The sequence below is a fragment of the Poromitra crassiceps genome (genome assembly GCF_964638095.1).
Source record: "Poromitra crassiceps genome assembly, chromosome: 4".
Taxonomy (NCBI): domain Eukaryota; kingdom Metazoa; phylum Chordata; class Actinopteri; order Beryciformes; family Melamphaidae; genus Poromitra; species Poromitra crassiceps.
This window is the reverse complement of record NC_139626.1, coordinates 24991380-25017104: the sequence shown is the minus strand read 5'-3', so window position 1 is coordinate 25017104 and position 25725 is coordinate 24991380. Positions and strand designations below refer to the sequence as shown.

At 42.4% G+C, this 25725-nt stretch overlaps 3 protein-coding genes across 5 annotated transcripts in view; 2 read left to right on the top strand and 1 right to left on the bottom strand.

Moving 5' to 3' along the window:
* The first annotated feature begins 3528 nt into the window (after positions 1–3528).
* On the top strand, positions 3529–12566 carry LOC310775437 (tectonic-3-like). 2 transcript variants are annotated; one of them, XM_083635585.1, is made up of 14 exons: positions 3529–3994; positions 5252–5366; positions 5453–5550; positions 8393–8514; positions 8656–8764; positions 9291–9403; positions 9511–9549; positions 10510–10584; positions 10703–10822; positions 11044–11142; positions 11262–11365; positions 11597–11744; positions 12074–12208; positions 12300–12566. In XM_083635585.1, the coding sequence occupies exons 1-14, from the start codon at positions 3655–3657 to the stop codon at positions 12543–12545; spliced, it is 1863 nt and encodes a 620-aa protein (XP_083491711.1). In that variant the 5' UTR covers positions 3529–3654; the 3' UTR covers positions 12546–12566. The 2 variants fall into 2 exon arrangements, with proteins under 2 accessions (XP_083491711.1, XP_083491710.1); XM_083635584.1 differs by having other exon boundaries at positions 11597–11753.
* A 432-nt stretch (positions 12567–12998) lies between these two features.
* mto1 (mitochondrial tRNA translation optimization 1) lies at positions 12999–22524 on the bottom strand. Its single transcript, XM_083635582.1, has 13 exons — positions 22407–22524; positions 21535–21737; positions 21244–21443; positions 21004–21121; positions 19985–20283; positions 18556–18668; positions 18204–18394; positions 17941–18071; positions 16895–17099; positions 16075–16246; positions 14433–14542; positions 13774–13928; positions 12999–13200 (listed from the first exon to the last, which is right to left on the bottom strand). The coding sequence occupies exons 2-13, from the start codon at positions 21722–21724 to the stop codon at positions 13030–13032; spliced, it is 2055 nt and encodes a 684-aa protein (XP_083491708.1). The 5' UTR covers positions 21725–21737; positions 22407–22524; the 3' UTR covers positions 12999–13029.
* Positions 22525–22926: 402 nt separating this feature from the next.
* The window catches only part of LOC310775432 (ataxin-2-like protein), a 33438-nt gene continuing 30639 nt past the window's right edge, over positions 22927–25725 (top strand). For both annotated transcript variants that reach the window (XM_083635579.1, XM_083635578.1), the window contains exons 1-2: positions 22927–23613; positions 25451–25490. In XM_083635579.1, coding sequence (XP_083491705.1) covers positions 23492–23613; positions 25451–25490 — 162 coding nt within the window. In that variant the 5' untranslated portion in view covers positions 22927–23491. The remainder of the gene's footprint in view (positions 23614–25450; positions 25491–25725) is intronic.

The window sequence follows — 25725 nt, the reverse complement described above, 5'->3', positions numbered from 1 at the left end:
CACACACACACACACACACACACACACACACAATTTTACTCAGCCAAAAATACAGTTGAAAGCTGAAAGTTTGAACTTTTTGTAAATATTCCTTACAAAAATAAACCGATTTGACCCCAATGCTGAGAGAAATTGGCAGACATTCTCCTGCAGAAATCCAACTTTGGACCTGAAGTTTTAAAGTCATCTGGCCTTCAGCCAACGGCTGTAAAGGACCTTTGTTCGTTATTTCAGTTGTATGCTTGCAATGTGGAAATATTTTATGTTAGCAGACATACGACTGTGGATAGGAATACATTTGTGTATACAGGGCTCTAGACTCAGGTTATAGCCTGTATGCTGCAGGTACACTCTTTACAATTAAAATTATAATTTTTCCATACCGTTTGTACTCAGTGGAATAACTGGAATTCATGTTCCAGTTATACAAAATGTTGCTGCAAAGTTCAGTATAGAATATTGTAGTTTTGCTTCATTGAGATAAACAATTCATGGGTTATCTTCTATTTAGTTTAAGTGAAAAACAACATTATTTTCAGTGGGGCGAACCATAATGACGTGCTGCCTTTGCTTTGAAAACAGTGTCGTAAGATACTGACCATGAAGCTGATTCCTCCGAAGAGGCTCCACTTCCTGATAGGCTGAAACTCTCAGACCAGACCACTTCCTCACCAGACAGACGGATGAACTGAGCACGGCCCAGCATGAACCCCCCTGGGGCGTTGACAGAGACAGGACAGAGGGAGACTGGACAGAGACAGGAGAAGGGGGCAGAGGGAGAGGGGACAGAGACAGGACAGAGACAGGAGAAGGGGTGTAGTAGTTGACCTCAAAATGATGGTCGAATTCAAAAATGGGCGTGATCCGAGCAAGGGGGCTGGCCCCCCACGATGTTGCTAACGCAAACCGTGCACGATGCAGTCACGAAAACTTACTGAGGTGTTAGTAGTTGACATAAAAATTAAGGTCGAATTCCAAAATGGGTGTGATCCAGAGCAAGGGGGTCAACACCTCATGTCCAAAAAGCACTAGGCTACAGGATGAGAAGTGAAGGTGATTTGGTTTTGGGCATATTAGTAAAAACAAAAACAAAAAAATTAAACAGCAATGTTGGGCTTGTTTCTAAAAATAAATAAATAATATTACTTGTTACTTTTTTCAACAGTAATATTCTTCCCTGCCAACAGTAATTCACACTACTCGTTACTGGGGAAGTAGTACTGGGGAAGTAATATATTATACAGTAATATAGCCTATTGCTTAGTACTGTAATTATATTACCGCCGCCCAACACTGGTAAACAAACAGACAAATACAAGCCAAAGAGCTGTTTGGGAGTATGTGGGGCTGATAGTCCAATTGCACTTAAAATAATAATAATCACATTATCTCAATGTATTTTCTTCTTTTTCACAAAGAATATACAAACTAGGGGGGCACGGTGGCGCAATGGCAGTGCTGTCGCCTTACAGCAAGAATGTCCTGGGTTCGATTCCCACATGGGATGCTGTGGGGAGTGTGGGCGCTGAGGGTGTGTCCCCATCCCCATGTCCTCAGTGCCTGGGACAGGTGGGCTCGTCAAAAGGGCCTTTCTGTGCGGAGTATGCATGTTCTCCCCGTGCTTCCCTGGGGTTTTCTCCAGATGGGAACCCCCTGCTAAAAACATGCAAAGAATATACAATCAAGTAGGCGGTCTCAGGCTCTGCAGATGTCACTTCTGATGTTGTAAGTTCTCCCTCTGACGTCACATGCTTCTTTTCAGGTGACGTCAGGTCAAGGGGCGAGACAATTGACTGTATAGTGGGCAAGATGTGCAGAATGCAGATCATGGAGGGCAACCAGCAGCAGGCTACATTTGTTACAAGCGATAGGAAAGCACTAGCAAAATGCCTATGGTTTGCACTGTTTATGGCTGTTCCAACTGGCTGAATTGAGAAAAAAACAAGAACTACTTTAGAATAATCCATAAATTGCAAACAAACAAGTAAAACAAAACTCACTGAAAAACGGCAGCAGAGATCGATAAAAAACATGCCGTGTAGTACGACTGTACGAGGTCTGAAATTTGTAATGTCGACTATCGCCTCCACACTGGGCAAATTGGACATGTTGTTGACAAAATTCCTTTGTGCCTGTCTCTATCAGAGCGATGAATGCTGCTGGGGTACAAATGTAATGTTTCCCCATCTGCCGTTGCTGTTATATTATTTATTTTATCTTTATTTATTCTTAGGGGTACAGTACAGTAGGCTATATCTGTATTATATACTTTATCTGCCCTTTGGTCTGGACTGTGGTTTTGCTTTATGATTTGATACAATGATACATTGTAGCTCTTTCTTGCAATATAAATGTGCCAAGAGTGAAGGCAGTCACTAGCCACACTGCACTTTGCTACTATGCACTTTATATCTCTACTGTGCACTTTAGATCGTTGCTACTGTTGTCATTTGCACTTTAACTGTTGTGTTGCACTTTAAACTGCTGCTCTAGACTGTTTTTATAATGTTTTTATTGTCTTATTTGTTTTTATGTATGTAGGCCTACTTTGTACTACGCTTTTTGCAACCCAAATTGCCCTTTTGGGACACTTATAAATCTTGAATCTTGAATCTTGAATGTTGCTTGAACAATCGCTTCTCTTCATCGTAAATGGATCATATCCTATTATGTTTTGCAATCTGGCGATACCTGCAGCATGGAGCGGCATCCAACCCTCAGTGGTTCTCAAATGGGGGTCCGGGGACCCCCAGGGGTCTGTGGCACTTTTCCAGGGGGTCCATGAAAAGTTTTCAGGAAAATAAAAATAAAAACTTTTTTTTTTGCAAAAGCTTCATAGTTCAACGAAAATATTGTATGCTTTAAATCTAAAATTGTTCATGGATTACATTTTAATCTAACAAACCTATCAATTTAAAAGTCAAGCACGTTACCGTGGAAACAATTAAGAATTAATCAGAATGAGGGGGTCCCTGGTATATTTTCTATCTTGTAAGGGGTCCTTGGCTGAAAAACATTTGAGAAACTCTGCTGTAGTAGCCTACTACTCCATTGATCCCCCCCAAAAGGTAGATTTAACTTTTTACTTGTCTGACTCAGGGATAGCAGGGCGGCGTGTGTGCTATCCATGGACTGTAAAAGGTGCTATCATGGGAGAACCTGTGCATCCCCTGCATCCACAGAGAGCGAGGGGTGTCTTCCTTTCATGGGGCATGGCCCTGGGTTCAGTTTGGATTTGAGAGGACAGAAGTTCAAAGAAAGGGCTTTCTTTTTGTAAACAGAAATAGATAAATAACTGCATAAAGTAAAGCAAAAAAAGGCTTCTCGTCTCTACTTCTCGCTTTACGGCAATAAATAGAAACGGAAGTCAAAGTGACAACTTCCTTAGCAACGGAAAGCTTACCCAGAGAGAGACTGTAGCTACTAACGCTAGCCCCTAATAATGATATTATCCGTCTCTGGCTTACCCCAGAGAATTTTCTAAATAAATATTTACACCGTGTATGCTTCAGAGGTTCAAAAGCGAGGAATGAATGTTCGGTACTATCGGCAGACAATAATTACAGCTCAAATGTTAACGTTAGCTAGCTAAGCTAACGCTGGCTAGCTAGAATCCGCAACTGTGGCAACTGGCAAGTGGACTGTTCACTGCACATGTGTTTTGACGGGATGAACGCCCACCGTTTGTGCCATTCAGTTCAGATACTCATTGTCTTATGTGGACGTTTGGCTCACGCTGCCACAGAAGCAGGGACCACTTCACAATACCCTCTAACCATCAACACCGGCCCGACAAATGAAGAACCTTTCAGCCCGACAACCCCTAGTCCAGGGGCTACATCTGGGGAACAGGAGGACTCTACTGGCATCTCTGAAGTGGCCACTCCTGGACCAGACTCCACAGCCAGCACCACCCTGGTTCTGTCTGAAGCTCCTACTGTGACCACCGAAGCTCCCTCTCCAACTACTGTCAGTCCTGTAGTGATCCCAGAGGGTACGGCTGCAACATGACTTGTCTTGTCAATGAGCTGGGTGCCTAGCCTGCCCTGGCACCCCCAATATTATTGAGATTTTAAAAGCATCTCGCCGAGCTGGCCCAGCAGCTCGACCACTGTGCGGGCTCGACCACTCGCTCTTATGACATCACTGATGACATCACAATTGAAATGAAAATGTATTCACACACCATCATGGTCATCACCGTACATTATCATCGTCATCATAATCATCACCATCATCAGGTTTACAATGTGAGTGCCAGTCTCCCAGGAAGCTAGCTTTTGAAGGGAGCCTGATCTCATACAAAGGCCTACAGGTATCAATGGACAAACATACATACGTAAAACACACGTATCACATAACGCATAATACAACACATAGAACATACAGTACAATACATACCACATAATACAATAACAGAGTTCCATTATCAGAGGAGTGTCGATACTCATTACAAATAGGACTTGAGCAGTTTTTCTTTCAGAGCTTTTTTAAAGGTGGAGATGGATTTCAACATTTTCGTACTGTCATCACTGATGATGTCACAGTGACCTCACTGATGAGATCACTTCCAGTTGAGTGACATCACTTCCGGGACAAAATTGAAACAGAGAACAGACAGATGGCGTTTCTCAATGTTAAGGCTCTTTCCTCAGCAGGATGGGTCCTTCCATGGTTTTTCCTAGCCAGCAAGGAAGGACTCTTGCCTGCCCTCTGTAGGAAGACCCATCCTGCCAAGGAAGGATCCTTAACATTGAGAAATGGCGAGAGATTGCCAACTTGCCCCTAGTCTCGCAGTGCCAGCTGTCGCTAGAAGCTTGATGACATCGACGGTGGGTGAGACTAACTCGCCCCTTATATATATATTCCTATTTATTACATTTTTTCCAACTAATTACAGTATCTCCCCAAAGGAAAAACTTTGTTAACATCTGTTTTATCTAATAAGATATTTTCCAGTCTCTTCATCTCACTTCAATCATTTTTATTGCAGCAAAATGGGATTGTCAGCCAGACTAACCAACAGTCATAAAAAAAACTGTCATAAATATTGCATGCACTTGACAATTTAGATAAAATATCATGGTACTTGGCATTCGTGCGATGCGATTTATTGCCACACAAAATATCGCATTATTATGCTGTATCGACCCCACCGCTTATGTGCTCTTATTTAACCTGTGAATCCCAGAATGTTCTGTAACCAATGCTTTAGTTGCCCCGACTAACATGAATCTCTGTTGTTTTCCAGAGTGTCTCTGTGATTTGACCCCATATTTCTGTGACATTGGGTGCTGTTGTGACATAGCTGATTGTGGCGTTGCTGACTTGAGGACCATCTTCACTGGATGTCCAGGGAAAGCTATGTAAGTAACCGTTAATGCTGTAAAGTTAGATTATTATGTAGTGCACGTATTTTAGCATTGAAAAGAGCTGGAACTCGATTTTACAGATCGGGAGTTTGCATCGAGAAATGGCTGATGTTCAGAGCCAACGTGGATCCGTCTCTCGTCACTGTCACCGACTCCTTGTTCTGTGTCCGGCCCGAAGGTAAATCTCCACCTCCCAAGCTCAAACTAACTTTCAAACATTTAAATAAATTGAGGCAGTAGTCCAAACAGAATTACACATAAATAAGAGAAACAGCAGTGGAACAAGAGAGGCTGGTGAGAAGTTGACCTCTATCCAAACAAGTAACCATCTGTAGACCCCACTCTCTATTGTTGGAGATAACATGGTGTAGAATTTGTGTAAGTAACTGTGATTACAACCATCAGAGCTACATGTCCCAATTCTTTTCTTAACCCTCAATCTTAACCCTCAAGCTCAACCCTCAATCTTAGTAGCCCTCAAAACTAAGTGTTAAGGGCTATCTTGCGACTTTAAAATGGGACAGCCCTTAAAGGCAGATACGTCTTCAGACTGTGGGGGGCAGCAATATGCCAAAGCTCCGGATCCAGTCTGTCAATTCAAAAGAAGAGGAAAAAAGCATCCCTACAAATATTTCCTTGATAATATAGATGTAGAAATTACGATAACCATTGTATTATCTTAGTTTAAATGTCATTTTATGGATTTCCGTTTTGGAGCCTAACACATTTGTTGTTGCTAACTATCGATAGTCAGTAGCCGTGCTGGTGCGGTCAAGCCATATTATTATTATTATATTATATTATAACATTGCTAACATTGCAACGTAGCCGAGTTAACACGGTCACCAGTTAAACCGAAACATGTTATCGGCACTGCTGGATGTTGTAACTACTGACTACCGTGTTCATGTGATAATAGTTTGCAGTTATCTCCCATGCTTTTTATCTAACGATCTATCATTAGATAAACACTGCAGTCAAGCCAGCCCTCACGTCGGAAAGCACGGTCATTCTAGCCCCCACTTGTTTTGTGGTGCGTAGCCTGGGAGATAACACTAGCCCGGTCATCTTACGAAAATGTCCGTGCAAACATTACATGTAGGCTGTATCTTGATAAAAACAACTCAACAACGACATTACCACCGAGAATTATGGCATTTCGTAACAACGTTAACAATGTTATAATATAATATAATAATAATATGGCTTGACCGCACCAGCACGGCTACTGACTATCGATAGTTAGCAACAACAATTGTTGTTAGGATTCCAAAACGGAAATCCATAAAATGACATTAACTCATTCATGGCCAGTTTAGGACTGCCAATATTTAGCACAGGCCAAAGATTTTCATAATTGTTGGTCATCTTTCAAGACCCACAGTAAATGATCTATTAGCACCAGAGTGATTTGCAATACCTCAAAATGAAGATGTACGTCTCTGGGTTCACCAGGAAAAAAAAAGTGAGCTTTTAGCATGTTCTGTACTCTACTTACAGCCATTTATATACACCCTGTTTTCACCAATAAGGGCTCTCTGAGAAGAGAAATTGCAGAAAATGGCATTTTTGTAAAGCACACAATCTCAGGCAGAACTCGCTCTCAATTCTTTTATTTTGAACTGTATTGACATCAGACATGTAAATATTATTCGTTATGACACAAATGACAAAAATAAATAAATATATATATATATATATATATATATATATATATACATGAAGTGCTTTTTTTACATTCAACAATACAGTTTACTCAGTGTGAGTGAGTGTGAATGTGTGTGTGTGTGCGCGGGGCCCATGTGTGTCTCACACACACACACACACACACACACTCCTTACCGCGAGATCATCCGGGTCCTGTCGCATTGGAGTCCAGTCTTCCTCGCCCTCGACAGGAAAGTGGCCGTGCTGCTTGGCTCTGTGGAAAGCAATTTCTGTGGCGAGGCTGCTGTTCTCCTCCTCCTCACAAAGTTGTGACTCCGTCTCGTCTCTTTCGGGCTGGCACACGAAAACGGGGTCCAGGGACCAGGATCGATCATGTTGGTCACGGGTTTGACTACCGCGAAACTGATCCATGCCCGCTGCCCTGCAGCAAGTCGACCAGCTCGTGCAGCGCGCCGTGGGCGTTTCAATGGCGTTTCTCCTCTCTGCACAAGGAAGCGCGTTTCTCTGTTTTCTGTTTTTCCTCCTGCTCATTTCAAAACAACAGCTGCGGTATGTGTTTGTTCACGTGTTGTCGGCTTGTCTTTGAGGGCAGGGACCTGATAACATGTCACAGGCTGGGGAAGTCTTTGAACTACGCGCTGCACTAATAAAAACAAAAACACGTCAAACACGTCATTGGCTGGGAGGGCTATTCCTGATAACACGTCAAAGACGTCTTTGGCCATGAATGAGTTAAACTAAGCTAATACAATGGTTATCGTAATTTTTACATCTCTATTAACAAGGAAATACTTAACTTTGTAGGGCTGCTTTTTTCCTCCTTTCGCCGCCATCTTCCATCTGAATGGATCTAGCTGATGACACGCAACGGATTCTGGGATCGCACTCACTGCCAAGGGTGGTCCTGGAAAATCTCAAAAGTAAGGGCCATACAGCCCTTAAACTTCACCCTTAACTCAACACACTGAGAATCGGGACAGCACTAGCACTTCGCGGGAGTGCGCATTTTTGAGACTGAGGGTTAAGATTGAGGGTTAAGATAGGAATTGGGATTGGCCCACATATCCCCAGTGAGCTACTCTCTATAAGCACATTTCATTATTTCCCTCCTAACTCCTTTTGATGTATCTTTCCAGTCTACTGGAAGGGATCTTTCAGGAAATCAAGTCATACTAAGTAGTAGCTATTAATGTGTCTCTCATTAATATTGTGGTACTCTTAAATTAGTTATGGCATAAACAAATGCAATGTTGTTCTAAACTGTATTATTTGACCTGCATTGTGATTTAATTTGGTCCAATTTGATTTATACAATTAAAGAGCTGCATTCTTCACAACCCTTGTCCCTACAGATAAAGCTACAGCACCCCAGACTCTCCCAGCTCTACCCCACTATCCAGCTTTGGGAGAGTCCTACCACTTCTCACATCCAGGATCTGCAATCACGAGCCTCCACACCAGAAACTTCTACAGGGTAACAGCAACAGAAATGTGGGGTTAAGCTTTTCTGTTCACACACAGTAATGCAAATAAAGTATTCTTTGTGTTGTTTGTTAGGATTAGGTTTCGACTGATCAGTAAAATTAATGTACTGCTCTTTATTTGACTATTGTAGGCTGATGATGTCATCTTGACCTATTTCTCCAATTCGTCCGTGCGGGGACTCCTTCGTCAGCCTTCTCCAGGGGCAGCCACTGCATTCTGTGTCAACCGCAACCCTGCCAGTAAGCTTAAACCACATACAAAATACAGCATGACTTTATAGGAGTTCCAAAACATTTTCATGTCAAGGCCCCTCACAGAGTGGTGGCGGCTGTAGCTCAGGAGGTAGAGCGGGTCGTCCACTAATCGCTTTGGATAAAAGAGGTCGGTGGTTCGATTCCCACCTCCTCCAGTCTGCATGTCGAAGTGTCCTTGGGCAAGATACTGAACCCCAAATTGCTCCTGATGGTGTGGGTGGTGTATGAATGGGTGAATGTACCTACTGATTGTAAAGCGCTTTGGATAAAAGCGCTATATAAATGCAGGCCATTTACCATTTTACCAGTGGTAACCACAGAGTCTTCAGGACCCCCCATCTGGGTGAGGAGATAACAGTGGGGAGAGTAAGCAGTCACATCACTTGCCTGGGAATAGTGAAATTACACCGCTCCACATTTTGCTTGTACTGAAGACCCCAGGATCGCCCTCAAGGACCTCTGTTTATCACAATATGGCTCTGGTCTTCTACACATTTCCCTCTGCTCCCAGAGTTCCTGAGGTCTGTGTCTACATCTTGTACTCGCACCATAACTCCTCAGTCCTGCACCACAGACCCAAATCTCAGCGCCCGCTCCTACTACTCTGACCTAAGTCTGATCAAGGTCAGCATGTCCACCTACACTAAACACTCAAAACTCTCATGCACATATCATTACTGCTGAGAATCTCTCAGCAAATGGGCTTGCTAACGTCAATATTTTCACGACAGATCCCGGGAGCAGAGACAGCAGAAGTGACAGATTTTCTGGTAAGAGTCATTGTACGCAAGCCATACTTCACATTAGTAGAACTCTTTTCATTTTTCATCACGCACGCCTCCATAGAAGTTAATGAACTGTCAACGTCCAACATACAGTAAGCTGCAATGTAGATCGTCACTACCATTCTCCAGTTCAACAGGCATACAGTAAGTACTTTGAGAATGAAATACTATTCACTGCATAATGTACAGTACTTCTTTCTTCTTCTATGTACAGTACTTCTCTTCTTCTTTTTTACAGTTGTTTTAAAAGTCTGGTTATAAAACTACTGTTCCTGAGGTCAGTTCTGATTGGCTGAGTCATGTTCAAAGCCATTGGAAAGCACATGATAAACACACAGTGTATGTAGCCTGTATGGCCTCTTCTTGCATATTGTTAATTTAGAGTTGATTTCGAAAATTGGGGACGCACCGATTGCAAAATTCTGGGCCAATACCGATGTTTAAAATAACAATTTGGGCGATAGCCGATACAGATTTATTTATCATTATTATTATTTTCCCTTTAGTGACAGGCAAACAAAGAAGACATTATAAACAAATAACTGAACTGTTTTACTCTTTCACCTACCTACTCAATCAGAAGAATTTTTCAGTACTTATAGGTGCGCGAGTATGGTAGCCAGGCAGAAATTATGTGACCAAACTACAATCAATATTGGCCACTGCAATCGGTGAACGCCACCTTTTTTTCCAATTGCAGTCAACAAGGCTAATATCGGCCAATACCGATATACGGCCGATATATCGGTGCATCCCTATCCAAAATGAAGGTAAATCAGTGGTCGTAACTACAGCTCTCCATAGGTTGACCAGTCATGAATGCCTGTAAAGGTACAGTATGTGCACAAGAAATAATGCTGTTCAACAAATCTGTAATGTCACTTAAACACATGCCATTGTCCACCAAAATAAGTATCACATTAACTAGACTATCTCTTGTTTCAGATCCCAGTTACTCCATTGTCTGACTGGCCCGCACCAAGTCAACAAAACAACTCCTGTTTCAACGTGGTGGAAAAAGTTAGTAGAAGAGCTTCATAATGATTGTTTCATCAATTATGCTTTACAACATCACATGCATTTGTGTTCATATATGAAACATACAGTAAAACTCACTTTCTCCCTAATGCTCCCACAGGTGGAGTTCGTCATAAGATACACAGGTAGAGGGGAACTCACGTATGCAACAGTGAACGTGGTCTTAGCCGATGTGGATCCAAGTCAGATGCTGTTGCAGAAACACTCTGTAGAGTTCCAGGTATTGTCGAATATTTGATTAACTATTCAAATTTGTGTTGTTTTATTGGATTCAGGTAAAAAGAGTAGATATCTGCACACTGGAGCAGCTCCCAAAATGTAATGACTACAATGCAACGTTAACGTTTCATCCCACACAGTGGGTCTTCATCAGGCGAATTGATTTATTGAATTCAAAACACTGTCTTTGAGTTTAGCCTATATGTAATTTTTCTCTTGCAGTTAGCCACGCCCAGCCCTACTCAAGGAGGACCAATCCCTGCAGTCGGGCTTAAAGTGGGATCTCCTGTCATTGGTCGCTTTGATGGAGAAGTGAAGCCTGTATCCTTACCTCTGACATCTGATCTTCTCATGAAGTTGCACGAAAACACAGTTATATTTAAATTCAACCAGCCAGCTATCAGTCATTTTTGTGTAGTGGTTCCTTGACAGTGAGTCAGCTGAGCGTTCTGTGGGCGTTACAGGGTGGGGAGTGTTCCTCTAACCCCAAAACAAGAGCACCCATCCTCTTCACACACAACACTATCACTGGCTGCACATTCAGGTGAGGTTACACTATCTAGCATTCACTCTATCAACAGTCCTGACAGTTTGTTTTAGTTGTAGGCTAAATGCTGTTGGTGCTGAAAACAGTTTTATAGAAGTGAGATGCTGATAAAGAGCATTTATGTTCAGCAAACCTAACCAAATAAAAGAAAAATGTAAGAGAAAACAATAGTAAATTTGAGTCCCTGTCTGTTTCATTTCTTTCTATTCCTCTCCATGTGCACTCCAGTTTCCCATCTACTGACTGTTCTGAGCTGCAGTCTAAGCTCTATGGGATCTTGCAGGGATTGGCCACTCCTGACCTGATAGCCATGAACTCCGGCTCCCAACCAGACTGGGCAAGAGTTATCGCCCAGGAGTGCTCTGTCAGCTGGCAGGTACATACTGTATGTATTGGTACAGGTACACATCTATTGATGTTTTCTTAGCTGAGACATAATACAAAACGGGCCAGGAAGATAATTTAATTTGTTTTTGTAAATATTTCTCCTCAGGAATGGAGAAGTTATCAAAGTTCTCAGATCTCCCGTCCTCTCAGGAATAATTGGGTTACTTATTTAATAGGAAACGAACAATGTAATGCCTTCATGGGGCTGGACTTTATCCTGGCATTGACTTCATTTTGAGTGCATCTTGTAACTGTATTAAAAGATCAAAGATGTTTTAATCTATAACCATGTCTCTCCTCTTTTTGTTAATGTCTAAGGAAACGTGCGAGACAGGCTGCATCCTGCCCCACTCCCTCTCCGTCCAAGTGCTGTGGGCTCGGCAGGGTCTGCTGGACCTGCCCCAGAACTACATCCTGGGGGCCAAATACCTTTTCCACTGTCACAAGACCAAGGTATGAAGAGAACATCAGCTCTTCCTGCCTTCTGGTGTTATCTCTCCGGGAAATGCCTTTGTCCTGACAGTTCTCCTCATCTCTTTTTCAGTGTCCCGTCTTGTCCTCTCTCGCTCTCACCACTGAGGTGAAGTTTGTTGAGACTACAGTTTACCCAGAACCCCCCAGGGGCTTGCCTCAGCCTGACTGGAAGTTTCCCTTTGGTTTCTTCACTAGAGGAGCTGCTGAGCTGGACGGGCAGACTGTTAGTAATGGGGGTGACACTGGCAGGGTCACATGGATAGCCGTGCTGCTCACAGTAATGATGCTAACAGAATTAGAATGCCTCACCAGGTAGTTGGTTTGGAAGCAGTGGAGCTGTTTGTATATTATACTTTTAAGTTTGAGGACTTGTATATTGGAGGAAACGGTTGTATTCATTTCTACAGTTAGTTAAATAATCTCAAAGATTTTCATGTAAATAAATGTCTGTCAAGTCAATATCACAGACTGAGTTAACACAATGGTGATTGAGCCTATAGCCCATTGATGGAAGCCTTTGCATTTTCAGTATTTCAGCATTTGTGAACTGGGTGTCTGTGGTGACAGATGATGAAACACTGTTTGGATCTCACGCGCAATTACCGCTCATCGCCATAGGTGTCGCCCATGAGAATGACACTGAAATCTTTGTAGTTTGCTTTTATTTTGTTCATGTTCTTCTGCACTGTTGATAGTTATGTAAAAAAGGGTACATATTTTCTTAAAATACCTTAATTTATTTTTTTGTACATTTTCAGGAATACAGACATTTTTACAAACCATTTTAAAGAGTCATCATTTCACTGAGGTAATGATACATTTCGTGCACACGGCTCCTCTTCCCTCTCCTCCTTTTGGCCCAGTTGGGTTCTGTGCGCTCGTTTCTCCTTCTGGCCTGTTTGATGGACGTAGCTGAGGAGCTGGACAATTGCAGCAGGCGTTATCCCTTGTATACGTGTAGCAGCACCAAGCTGGAAGATAAACCATGAAATTACTTGCATTCTCATTGTATATACTGGCATAGAGGCTAATTCAATTCAGTCACCTCAAAAATAAAAAAATAAAGAATGAACTGAAATACAGGTTTATATGCAGGACTAGCAGGTAAAGGAAGTTATTTTCACCATTTCCAGCTATTTAAAATATGGAAAACTGCAAAATATTTGAATATTTGGGAAACGACAATTCAGGGAATTGCTTTCCCTGACAAAGACTCAGGTGCAAACCAATTAAGTCGTAATATTAGCCTCAATAAATGATCTATCTACAGTACAGTGGTAAAACTGAACAATGGGTGTAATCTTAAAATGTAAAAGGATATAGGCAGCCTTTGAAACGAATTGATAAAAAAGATGATAAAAGGAATATCAACATTTATATGTATGACTGAACTATAAAGAATTCTGTGCGGACTCCAGTCTGGGTGCTGACAGGTACTTTGACTGAAAATGAAGTTACCGTAAGTTAGTATAATATGACCCAGTCTCTCAGACCATTCAGTTCTTTGGCAGAAAGCAGAAGTATATGCTGTATGTTAGACTCACGGTGCTGGGTCGTACTCTGTCCAGAATCTCTCGGACTTCCAAAGACAGAGCTGACAAAGAGAGATAGTCCATGTCCTGTGGGAGAGACAGGCTCTCCTCCCTCCGAATTCTCTCCATCTCTTTCCTCTGTAGGTCACAGTGCGGCCTGTATACAGCTAAATGACAGAAAGATGTCAGACATATGTTTTTAGAGAAAGCATGAACTATGCTGTGGTAGTGTAAAAGGCCACAGTACAGGAGCAACATTTTGAGCCAGTGTAGAAGGATGATTGTGCCAACAATTATGATGGATTTTTATATAAGTCCAACATAAAGTCCAGTGCGCTTCAGCCAAGTTTGAAATAAAAGGGTCCTGGTGCTCAACAGTGAGGGACAGTGTACTGTACATAGAAAAAAGTTTTACCTGGGCACTTCACACAGACTACCCAAAGCAAGACACTGGAGCACTCCTTTCCATCTGCACGTTTATTCAGGGGCTGACTGACATTTCGACAGGTATGTCTGTCTTCTTCAGAGTCAAGGATTTTTATATAATTATTTTGTCACTGTCAATTTAATTGTGTAATCCACAATGATTTTGTTGCAGGTGTTAATCCTTACAGCTGGCAAAGCCTCAATTCCTCTTCCCCATTGCCTCAAAATTCATTTGTATTCTTTACCCTCTATCTTGAGTCTTTGAGAGAATTCCATGTAAGGTGAAAGGCATTCTGGGAAGACAGATGCCAGCATTTCAAATGACACGTTGTTGTACTGCAACAGATCCATACCACTGAAAAAGAAGAAAGGAATGGTGCTTTATTCCAACTTTATTATAGAATATTTGCAGTGGTGGAAATATTACTCAAATTTCCAACTCAAATAGAAATACTGTTACTTTTGAAAAGTAACTTTGCAAAAGTAAAATGACTGGTGTTAAAATCTACCCAAGAAAATGTTAATATTAGATAATTTAGAGTAAAAGTTATGAGTTACTTTAAAAAAAAGAGAACAATGTTGGCTGTGATCTTTTACACGCAATTCTAAAAGAACGAGTGGACAGAATTCAAACTAGATTCCTACATGTAACTCGAAAAATTCAAAATTACAAACTAAAGTGCACAAAGCAAAGCCAGATAAGATTATCTTTTCAATTTACATTGGTCCCGTTTCTGTTGCTCAGAGAGCCACACAATCTGTTCTCTGGATGTAGTGGAGCGGATAGCAGGAAAATCGTGCAAATTATGATACAAGCATGCAATTAGCTGTCTTTGCTCTCCAGAGGTTCCTGATCAAATCTGCCCAAAGGGCCATCTGAAAGATGGTGGCCATTTTTCTACTGTAGATGGCCACCAAATTGGCCTCCCAAAGTTGATTTGTTCAATAAAAATGTGTGTAGTTGGCCGATTTGAATGATCTTGGTGTCAAATTGTATAACATGCTAGAATATATGTGTACTTGTTTAACACTGGTATAATTATTTTAGTGATGTATTATTACATTTGCAATGGAGAAGGATATGGTTGGACCCCAAACAAATTGAAACAAATGGGTTTGCAATGGATGCTGCTGGTAGCCTAGTATTGGGCATGCTAAATATCATACTAAAAATGTGGGAAAATCTGACTTCCGGAAAGAAGTCATTGTTTTGATTAGGCTATTCAAATGTTGAAAGTTTATAGTTTATAAGGGCTTCCCCTTATACAGCACATTATACACCAGCCATCCCCATGACAACCATCTCTCATAAGTTTAGGTTGATCCCATTTGTTACACAGAGTTGGTGCATGATTTAACAATTTTTGACAATTTGACAATTGATTAAAAGAAAAAGTAAAAAATCTCCCCAAGACACCCCCCTGAGACCTCATGACCTTCAAAGGGCTATAAAATCAGAAAAATCGCACTCCAGCAGGCTTGAAAACATAGGGATAGACACAAAGATCATTCAAATCGGCCAAACTACACACATTTCTATGGGGGGGAATCAACTTCGGGAGGCCAATTTTGTGGCCATCTTGAAAAATGGCCACCATCTTGGATTATCAGATGGCCCTTCAGGCAGATTTGATCACATACATTTGGATAACAGACAGCAGCAAATGTCATGCTTGTATCATCATTTCCACGATTCCTCTCAAATATTGATGTTATCCGCTCCACTAATGTGATTTAAAATCTAGTGAAGTACAATACTTCAGTAAGAAAGTAAAGTTACTTACTTTAAAAAATACAGTTAAATAGACAAAAAAGCTACTCAATTACCGTACTGCAATGGGAGTAAATGTAATTAGTTACTTCTGCCCTTCACTATCTGTCACTCACTTCAGGCTGCCTCTCTTGTTCTCACTTATGGCGATGTTGGCTAACTTCTTTTTCCAGGAGCTGGAGGGCAGAGCCAGAGACTGCAGGGCCGTCAGTGCATCCTGCAGACTGTCCCGCACTCTCACCACCTCCTGGTAGCGCGAGGAGGACACACATCCCACCTCCTCAAACCCTGACAGAGGACAAATTCTATGAGATGAGGAAAACTAACGCACACAAATAATTAACTGTTACTGGGCTTTACAAAGGTTTTGACACTGTGAAAATGATGGGGCCTGGAGCTGCCTCTATTTTCCACTTATTGTGAATTTCTCATGTTAGCATCAGGGTGTCTGCTGAAAGTTTCAGAAAGCCCAATTTAAGACGTATTGACTTATTGATATAGAATTATTGACCTTATAGACCTTATTAATGCTACCTGGAATTTATTTTATGACTTTTAATTATTATTATTTTATCACTTAGAAAAAACGAATAAATAAAAAATGCTGGCAAAAATGGACTATTTCTGATTAAATATAGCTAATGAAAGTTATGAAACTATAAATGGGCAATATAAGAAAAATAACAGGAAATTAAGGACATGAAGTCCATAGTAAAGCAGATATGATGCATATAAATTACCCTACATGGTGGGAAAAATAAGACCAATAACTAATACCAGTATTGCTTGTTAAAACCTAACATTTGGATTATTTCAGACTTTTTAAGGATCTGCGAGACACTCTGTAGCATATGAATGACTTCTATGTCTGAAACAAAAAGGACAGACATATTAATCAGTATTGAATGAATACCCTATAGGAAATGCTATGGCTACCTTTCAGCGTGAGGCGGAGGTCGGCATTGTCCGGCCTAAGCGCGGTTCGGAATTCGGCCCGGCTGGTGAACATGCGGTAGGGCTCCGTAACGCCTCGCCCCACCAGGTCGTCAATGAGAACTCCGATGTAGCTCTCTGTCCGAGACAGAGCCACTGGAGGCATGGAGAGGGCAGAGCGACCGGCGTTCACCCCCGCCCACAAGCCCTGCAGAGACAGAGAGGACATTTTGTTTAGGCTGTCACATGGGAATTCAAATGTTTTCCTATTGACCACATCATCAGACCTAAGGTGTGATGGGTTAGCCTGGGTAAACCCAACCTCCACGTGACGTCTATGTACTATCAGTCATGAAGAAACTTAAGTTGATGTCACGTTGAAGGCTAGATTCACCCTGGCTAGTGATGGACATCACATAGAAACCAACAAAACCAACCATAACTCCCTTGTGCATGTAATTCTGCACTGCAATTTCCTGCACATGTGGGTCTTGATCACGGTGCAATTCTGCTATTATGAATTTTGTATTGGATATTACTGGCTAATTTATGTTTTGAAAAATCGACAGCTTTCAAATGTAATTATTTGACACTCAAAAGCATCACAAACTCAAATGACTGGAATATGGATGTACAAATGTAGATTGAAATGTCAAGAATTGTGTATATTGGCTAAACTAAACAAAATGAATGCATTTTAAAATGAATGACATTAATAAAATACCAGTGAAGTGAATACTGAACAAAATGTACAATCGCTGGCAATGTCACCAAAGAACATTTGCGTTAATGTGAAGGTTTGACAATAAAATAAATACAAAAAAAATACAAAAAAAATACAATTGAAAAATCAAAACAAGTATTTCAGCATTGAACACTTAATATTTCTTCCTGGGCCTGCATAAAATAATAATAGAGACAGTAATAGAAACTAACAACTCTAAATAATCACAGCAACAGGATTCTAGCATCATGTGTCCACCTGCATTAGTACAGTTGAGATGAGTAGAGTTCAGCCCCCCATCCCAAGTCTTGCTAACAGCAGCTACCTGTGCAGCCGCCTCCTCGTAACCCGTAGTTCCGTTAATCTGTCCAGCTAGAAAGAGACCTTGGGTGTTTTTCACCTGCAGGGCCGGGCTCAGCTGGGTGGGGCACACAAAGTCGTACTGCACGCCATAACCTGCAAACCCAACAGAAGAGAAACGTTGGCGCGATGCAACACACTTCTATCAGATCCATAAAGAGTGTGCATGGAAAGGTTGAAAGCTGTAAATGACAGGCTTTCTCTGGCCAACAGATTCAGATAGTGTACCAGGCGTGTGGATTTCAGCCCTGTGCAGCGGGGGGATTTCTCGAAGGAGGCGGAGCTGTGTGTCAGGGGGCATGGTCATGGACAGACCCTGAGGATACAAAAGGTCTGAGGTCAACCCCTCTGGCTCCAGCCACACCTGGTGACTTCGGCCGGGAAAACGAAGCACTCGCGACTCAATGGAAGGGCAATATCTGAAATGAGAAATGAAATGGAAAAGAGCTGTTCTGTTGGGCTTCAGAGCATACACTGAATGTCTAATCTCTGCATCATGTGTATATGTGCGTGTATGTGTGTACATGTGTATATGTGCGTGTATGTGTGTACATGTATATATGTGCATGTATGTGTGTACCTGGGGCCCTTGGCGTCTTGCTGTATGTGACAGTTGAGATGAAGACTCTCCTTCACCACTCTCTCTACACCAGGAGTGGTGTGGGTCAGGTAGCAAGGCAACTGCTCTTCAGGCTGGAGTTTCATTACGAAATTAAAAACTTATTAAAAAAATTACACCTCTTACAAGATAATGAATAGAACATTCAAAATTCTTTGTCTGATTGCCTGCTTGGCTGTGAGTGCTCACTGCTAGTCTTTTCTACAAACATTCAAAATTATGACAGTATTTTTTAAAGGATAGGATACGATAGGATTTATGAAATATTGAATGATGAAGTTAACATAACTAGGCATGCCTAGGCTCGGCCTCGCCTGCACTATTGGCGCGTGCAGGTGTGTGTGTGTGTGTTGCTCACTAAGTGTTACTGCATCAGTGATATCACAATGCCTCCTTGTGTGTGTGTGTGTGTGTGTGCCCCCTTATGATGTCACTGATGACATCATCATTGTGTGTGTGTGTGTGTGTGTGTGTGTGTGTGCCCCCCTAGGACATCACTGATCAGTCTTGTCACAATGCCTCCTTGTGTGTGTGTGTGTGTGTGTGTGTGTGTGTGTGTGTGTGTGTGTGTGTGTGTGTGTGTGTGTGTGTGTGACATCACTGATCAGTCTTGTCACAATGCCTCCGTGTGTGTGTGTGTGTGTGTCATCATTTTTGACATGATCACTGATGACATCACATCATTAGCTAATTAGCCTAATTAAAGGCTCCATCAGGTCACCCGCACAGGTGCCCTTTACACACCCTGAAGTTTTCAGCCCGATCGCACGTAAAACGGCATAGCTATGGCCGAACACAGAACTTGAAACAAACAAACAAACAAACAGACAAAGTCCACATACTCAATTGTATATATGTAGATATAATATACAGCATTTTGGAAATAAATGAATTAAACATAAGATAGCACTTTACAGACAAGCTTGACTTGAAACTATCAGAGAAGGTACAGGTCCATCTTCATAGACAGACAGTTCTACATACTGTAGGTCTATAATCTACTGGTGAAATACAGAGCAGAGTTTACACAGTTCCTTACGATGCAAACACACTGGATCTGAAAGCGGTGCCACGCCTGAATTCAGCTGGAGCAGGAGCCTGGCCGTTCACACCAGAAGAGCTGTTTTGCTTCACGCTGGTCACAACTTGTACTGACTTCCTGCTTGGCTTCAGACAATCGTTCACAGCTCGCACATACAATAGACCAGCTGCGGAAACTATCACTGCCGGCCGTGAGCCACCCGCGCCGCAGCCGGTGTGACCGGTCTAATCTGTTAACAAGGGCGCCGCCGAAAGAAAACTGGCTGCACTTCCAGACTCTGCGTCGCTTCAGTGTGTGTTTGAACCGTTACTGTGTGATGTTAAGAATAGTTTTCTTTGTGACCCTTACCTTGCAGCGTGTGCGTGTATTGAGGAAGCTGAACGGCATGGGCTGTTTGTCAGGAGCGTGAAGCTGAGCCAAGGAAAGATCTACTGAGTCCTTCAAGATCCTGGGAGGAGTGCCTGTCCTCAGCCTGCCCACCCTCAGCCCCAGCCTGTCCCTCAGCGTATGGGACAGCCCAGCACTCGACGGAGCATCTCCCATCCTGCCCCCCGGGGACGTGGTCTGGCCCATGAAGAGGGCGCCAGACAGGAAGGTACCAGTGGTGAGAACCACTGAGCTGGCTGAGATAGGGTGACTTCCATTTGCTGTGGACATGAGGAAAGAAGCAGGGAAACATACATTCATTAGATGATTTCTTCTATACTTACTTACAAATACTCAAATAGTTATTAGAAACATTGAAGTACATTTTACATACATTTTAAACAGCAAGAGCCCAGTGTCAGATGGTCAAACAATCTTAACATTCTCAAAAACCATCTTACTAATAAGAGTTTAGAGTTTATATTTGCACATGTAAAATGAGCTAAACACGAGCTAAAGAAGAAATACATCTCACCTCAAATTAGGCAAACAAGACAAATAATAATAATAACAAAAAGCTCAAGATGATAAAGAAAAATGCAACTGAATTGGATAATGCAAAAATAATTGACAACAAAACTCAAGAACAAAATTCATTAATGAAATGGACCAAAAATAAGAAGAATTCAATGCAGAAAATTAAATCAAATACACATTATGAGATGTCAGTTAGAGGGTATGAGCATCTTTGTTCCTTTGCATACCAATAAACAAAGATGATCTTTGTCATACAAATCTTTTCCATTGTCTCTAACCACAGTGGATAATAGATTCAATATATCCCCAGGCAATTGAGATAACCAAAAGCCAAAGTAATGTTTGAATAGAGCCATGATTTACTAGCATTTGGATGTATACCAGTTGTAATTTCAACCCCTAATCTTAATGGTATTGCTAAATTTTAAATGCACGTTAGAAGACAGTCCTCTTGTGCTCCGTACCCAAACGTATCCCAGTGACTCTGTGGCGTCCCGGCTCCTCTGGGCTTGTTTCAGTTACCAGCAGCTCCTCCACAGAGCCTTCCAACACTGTCAGCCTGGGGGTGGACATGAGCTCCGACTGACAGATACACAGACACAGACACAAACAGACAGATAATAAGATGGAGGCCAAGAGAAAACTATAGCCAATCAGGATCTACAGAGACAGATTTCTCCCCTAATAATGCATCATCTTCTTACCTGGATGAAGTGGCGGTAGCGCTGTCGGTCCAGCTGGGCCCGCGGGCCCCACACGGCGGGGCCTTTACTACGATTCAGGATGGAGAAGTGGATCCCGGCCCAGTCCCCTGCACGCCCGCACAGCCCATCCAGAGCATCCACCTCCTTCACAAGATGGCCCTTCCCTACGCCTCCCAAAGAGGGGTTACAGGACAGAGCGCCTGGGGAACGGAGAGGGTGTGTGGTCAGAGCAAGCAGTGTGGACTCACACACTGTGAATTCCAGAGGATGGGAAAAAGCCCTTTCTCTTACCAATGGTGTCTAATTTCTGGGTCACGAGGAGGGTCTCGGCTCCCACCCTGGCTGCTGCCGCGGCCGCCTCGGTCCCCGCGTGGCCCCCACCCACCACAATGACATCATACTTCTGTCTGGCTAGGTGACTGGCAGTCCGGGATACCCTCAGCAGGACGCTTTGCAGCGGGGGTACTTTCTTTGCCAACATGTGAGATTCACATCTGTCAAAAAGAGGGATAGAAAGTCAGAAGGTTCAAGGTTCAAGGGTATTAAATTGTCATTCCAGAACATGAGACATGAAAGGGAACTAAATGGGTACTCTGGGTCCTGGTTTGGATAATCAATGCTAACAATAGTATCAATACTAAAAAAGAATAATCCACAATAAAAAGAAAACATAATAAAAAACATTGTGGATAGGCATACATAAAAACAATGTATAAATGCAGGTGCACAAGTGTGAGAACACCTGTCAGACCTGTAGGACACAGACCAAGTCAAATGGGCCTGATTACAACATGCCCTGAGTCTGACAATAAAAATGTAGGGTGGTTTGCAGAATACTCTCAAGTTGCAGCATTATGCAGAATAACTTAAGTGGGTCTTATGTTCAGTTCATAGCAGAGGCGGTGTTATGCAGAATTAATCAGAAGTGTGTGGACATGTCAAACACTGTGGGCTTACAATAACCTCAACATACAAATATTAAATGGCTGTCCAAGTATTGTGGGACGGCTTTCTCATAATTTTAAATTGGAACAGAAAAGAACTACAATAGTACATTTTCAATAAGAAAACCTACACAATGACACAGGTCTACTAACAGCAGTGTAACGTACTAGTCAATCCATCATCTCCACTAAGTTAACGTTACCTCAAGCGTTACTTACTAGCTAGTTTCTCTGACAAAATATTGTTCAATTCCCGAGGCGCTAGCTGAAGGAATCCAGATGCACACAAGCGCCAATGATCCTTGGAAACATTACAAAACGCCAACGTTACAACAACACACAAACGCTCTTCATGGAGGCCGCCATTGCTGTCAGTTTAAAAGCCGTAATAAGCAGTGTATACACGCACTGATGGTTTCAAGCCCGGTTCGTTTGTCACCCTGATGTGAAAAGAAAAAAGTCACAAGTTATACCATGCTCCTTGCTGTTTTGTGTGGTGACTGCCACGTGTACAGTACAAAGCGTGTCCCCCATTTATTTCATAGATAAACTGAGACACAATATATTGACCATTTGACCGATGTGGACAGAAAAATTACACGTGCGCGCGCTCACTAGTAGGTCAGTAGCGCACGCGCACGTCAACGCCCCCCCCCCCCCCCTTCCAGCCGGTTTCCAGTCAGTCGCGCGCGGATCGAGTGAACCTACCAATAGGTGGTTACCGGCCGCAGGTTTGCCATTAGAACCCCAAAGAATATACCTTTCAGTAGCAACTGACAATTACGCGAAAGACCTTTACTCTTATTCGAAGGGTCAGCGGTACCGGGGATAAGGCCAGGCGAAGGAGAGAAGAGTAATCCGGAGAGAAAGCGCCTGAAGTGAGCTTGAGGATCAAAGCTAATGCTAGCCAGCCTTATTGCTAAGCGGTCTCGTGTCATTTTAAATAGCCGTTTGCTTTGACACAATCGATGTCCTTGCAAAGTAGACAGTCGGGAAAATTGGATCTTAACGCTAGCTACATTTGGTTTGACCAGCGAGGTGTCTTGTCATTGCATTTCGCTTGCTTGTAATTTGCAAGCAAGGCCACACAAGCGACTGGTTACTCGCCTAGCAAGATTAGCTACGATAGCCACTGGGTCTTATTGAGGTTACGCCGGCTCTGCGCTCATTAGGACAGTGGACTTGTGTGTATCAGTGCTAAAGTTAGCTTCAGTCTTAGCAACTTCACATCGGGAGGTATCGGTGTTTATAATAAGTTAGCTAAGTTACACTTGATTTTGTGAAAGCCTTGTGCTTGCTTGGTAATGTTGAAACAACAACAGCCCGGCTCGGGCGGGCGGAAAACGTCTAACGGAACCTCGGGCCCCACCAGTATGTCTTCCACGGCCAGCGGGATCAACAACAGCAACAGAGCACCGACAGGGAGGTGAGCAGGCTGGGGGTTCCCATTCAGGACAGTCCGGGGATTTTCCTTGGCCTACCGGTTAAAGCGCTGTGTCCCAGTAGGCGTGTCTCAGAAATGGGGATTCTTCTTCTGGCCCTATGAAATTGTTTCACGCGAGATTGGCACTGCTTTCAAACCAATCAAAGTGCTCAACTCAAAACTGACGAGATTTTATGACAAATGGGTGGCATTGAAAAGGCGGGCACGCAGGTTTGGTGCAAACGCCAAGGAGCAAATCAAATGCCAGTATAGGAGATTGAAAGTTCATCTGACCAGTCAGCTAAAACGTATTTATTTCTGACTGAACAATTAATTTTCAACATCACCGTTTTCAGCTAACAAAAACATAGCTACACATTAATCATAATATTTAAAATATCATTGAGAGATTTTATGGCAAGCACAAGGTCAAAATGGGGTCATTAATTCGTTAATGGGGTCGTTAATTGTGGGACTCTGATGTTTCCAAGTCTTTGTTTTGCCCCAGTGTCTGAGTAGCAGTGATGCCACTCCATGTGTGCTTGCAAAGTAGACTGTTGCCTTAGATGAACTCAGTTCAAAATGTAAAGTTAGCATATATATTATTGTCTAAAATATGGCCATATTGTACACTCCTAAAATATTTTGCCTGTAATTGAAACATTCTTTGTTGTTTTTTGCACTTGTTTATTTGTGTTTACATTTGAATTATTCGAATCTAAACACAAAAAGCATATTCACTATACGCTTTTTCAAAAAGTTATCGGTAGACATTCTTCTGGGTTTATCAGCAACAGCTATATAATGGTAAAGGTTTAGCCAATGAGGCAGATTGGATCCTTGAAGGAAACTTTGGGTGTATTCACACCTGTAGCTCGTTTACTTTGTTCCGATTCAGGGGCTTACTTGATACTATAGACCCTTTTCACGGGGGCCATTTTGTGTCGAAAACCCAGGGTAGGACAGGCCTGTCCTGTCAGGAATAAAATATTAATAAATGATTTAATAATAGCCTACGGACATTTCGTGGAAGACATGCATTCTGTCTGATTGTCGACAATCAGACTGATTGTCTGATTCAATCAGACAATCTTATCAGTTATCACAATGTCTGATTCGATCTGATTCAATCAGACAATCTTATCAGTTATCACAAAGAAGGCTGGCTCTGACTTGTTTTCATTTACCTATTGGAGACCAGAGGTAATTTGGTCGAGTTCAAACTGCTGATGCAATCATGCAAAAATCCCCAAAAGTTTATCCATGCAAACGCTAGTTTCACTAGTCGCCAAAACAGCATCTGAAGAATGAAGATGTTTTTAACCGATAAAAATGCTCGTTCTTCAGGCCATTACACACAGCGCAGCTGACTATGGCAGCTGCTTTATCCAAAAATGGTTTCCTGCAGTTGTGTCGGATCACGTTCTCATCACAAGCGAACCCCTCCAGAGTTTGTTTGGAAGCGGACCGAGACCACCCTTTCTTGGCGATCTCAGCCTACTTGTTTTGTCTCGCATCCGAGTGCGATTGCTGTGTTCACACTCCCCCAAACGAACCGCACCAAGGGAAAGCGCTCTCTGTTTCGGAAAAACTGCTCCAAACGAGACAGGTGTGAATACACCCTTAAATTGCAGTAGGATGAATATTCATTAAGCTGCCAGTCTGGCCTCAATGAGCAAGCTATCTTGCTAACAAGTCACATGTAGTATAAGCACATCATGAATATGGTACGTGACCAATGCTGTCTTAACCTGCGTCGTGCATTGTGAACAAGTTGTTCTTGATTTTGTTTCTAAGCAGGCAAACTTGTTCTAACTGTGCTGTCTGTCTTGTTATTCAGGAATCGAACTTCTGTGAAGCCACAATTCCAGTCATCTCCTGTGAGTATCATGATCTAGAAAAGTTAAGATGGCAAACCAGTATGCATTTTTGTAACAATTATAACCTCAACCACGCTAGAAATGAGCGTGCGAAGCGTGCAATATTTCTAGTCTTTTTAATTTGCGAGCTTTCAGTCAGAGACCTTCAAGGCATGAACAGGTAGAGTGAATGCAGCAGTAAAAATGGATGAGAAAACATCACTTGATTAGCCTTAATGCAGAACAGTTGTATCAG

Excerpts from the sequence above, each read along its gene's own strand:
- LOC310775437 (XM_083635584.1), top strand. The coding sequence starts at position 3,655 with ATGTGTTTTGACGGGATGAACGCCCACCGTTTGTGCCATTCAGTTCAG. Across the intron at positions 8,765-9,290 it reads TGTCAACCGCAACCCTGCCA|AGTTCCTGAGGTCTGTGTCT; the intron begins GTAAGCTTAAAC and ends CTCTGCTCCCAG. Across the intron at positions 11,366-11,596 it reads ATCACTGGCTGCACATTCAG|TTTCCCATCTACTGACTGTT; the intron begins GTGAGGTTACAC and ends TGTGCACTCCAG.
- mto1 (XM_083635582.1), bottom strand. The coding sequence starts at position 21,724 with ATGTTGGCAAAGAAAGTACCCCCGCTGCAAAGCGTCCTGCTGAGGGTA. Across the intron at positions 21,444-21,534 it reads CCAGAAATTAGACACCATTG|GCGCTCTGTCCTGTAACCCC; the intron begins GTAAGAGAAAGG and ends TCCGTTCCCCAG. Across the intron at positions 13,929-14,432 it reads TCAAAGACTCAAGATAGAGG|CTGTATACAGGCCGCACTGT; the intron begins GTAAAGAATACA and ends TCTGTCATTTAG.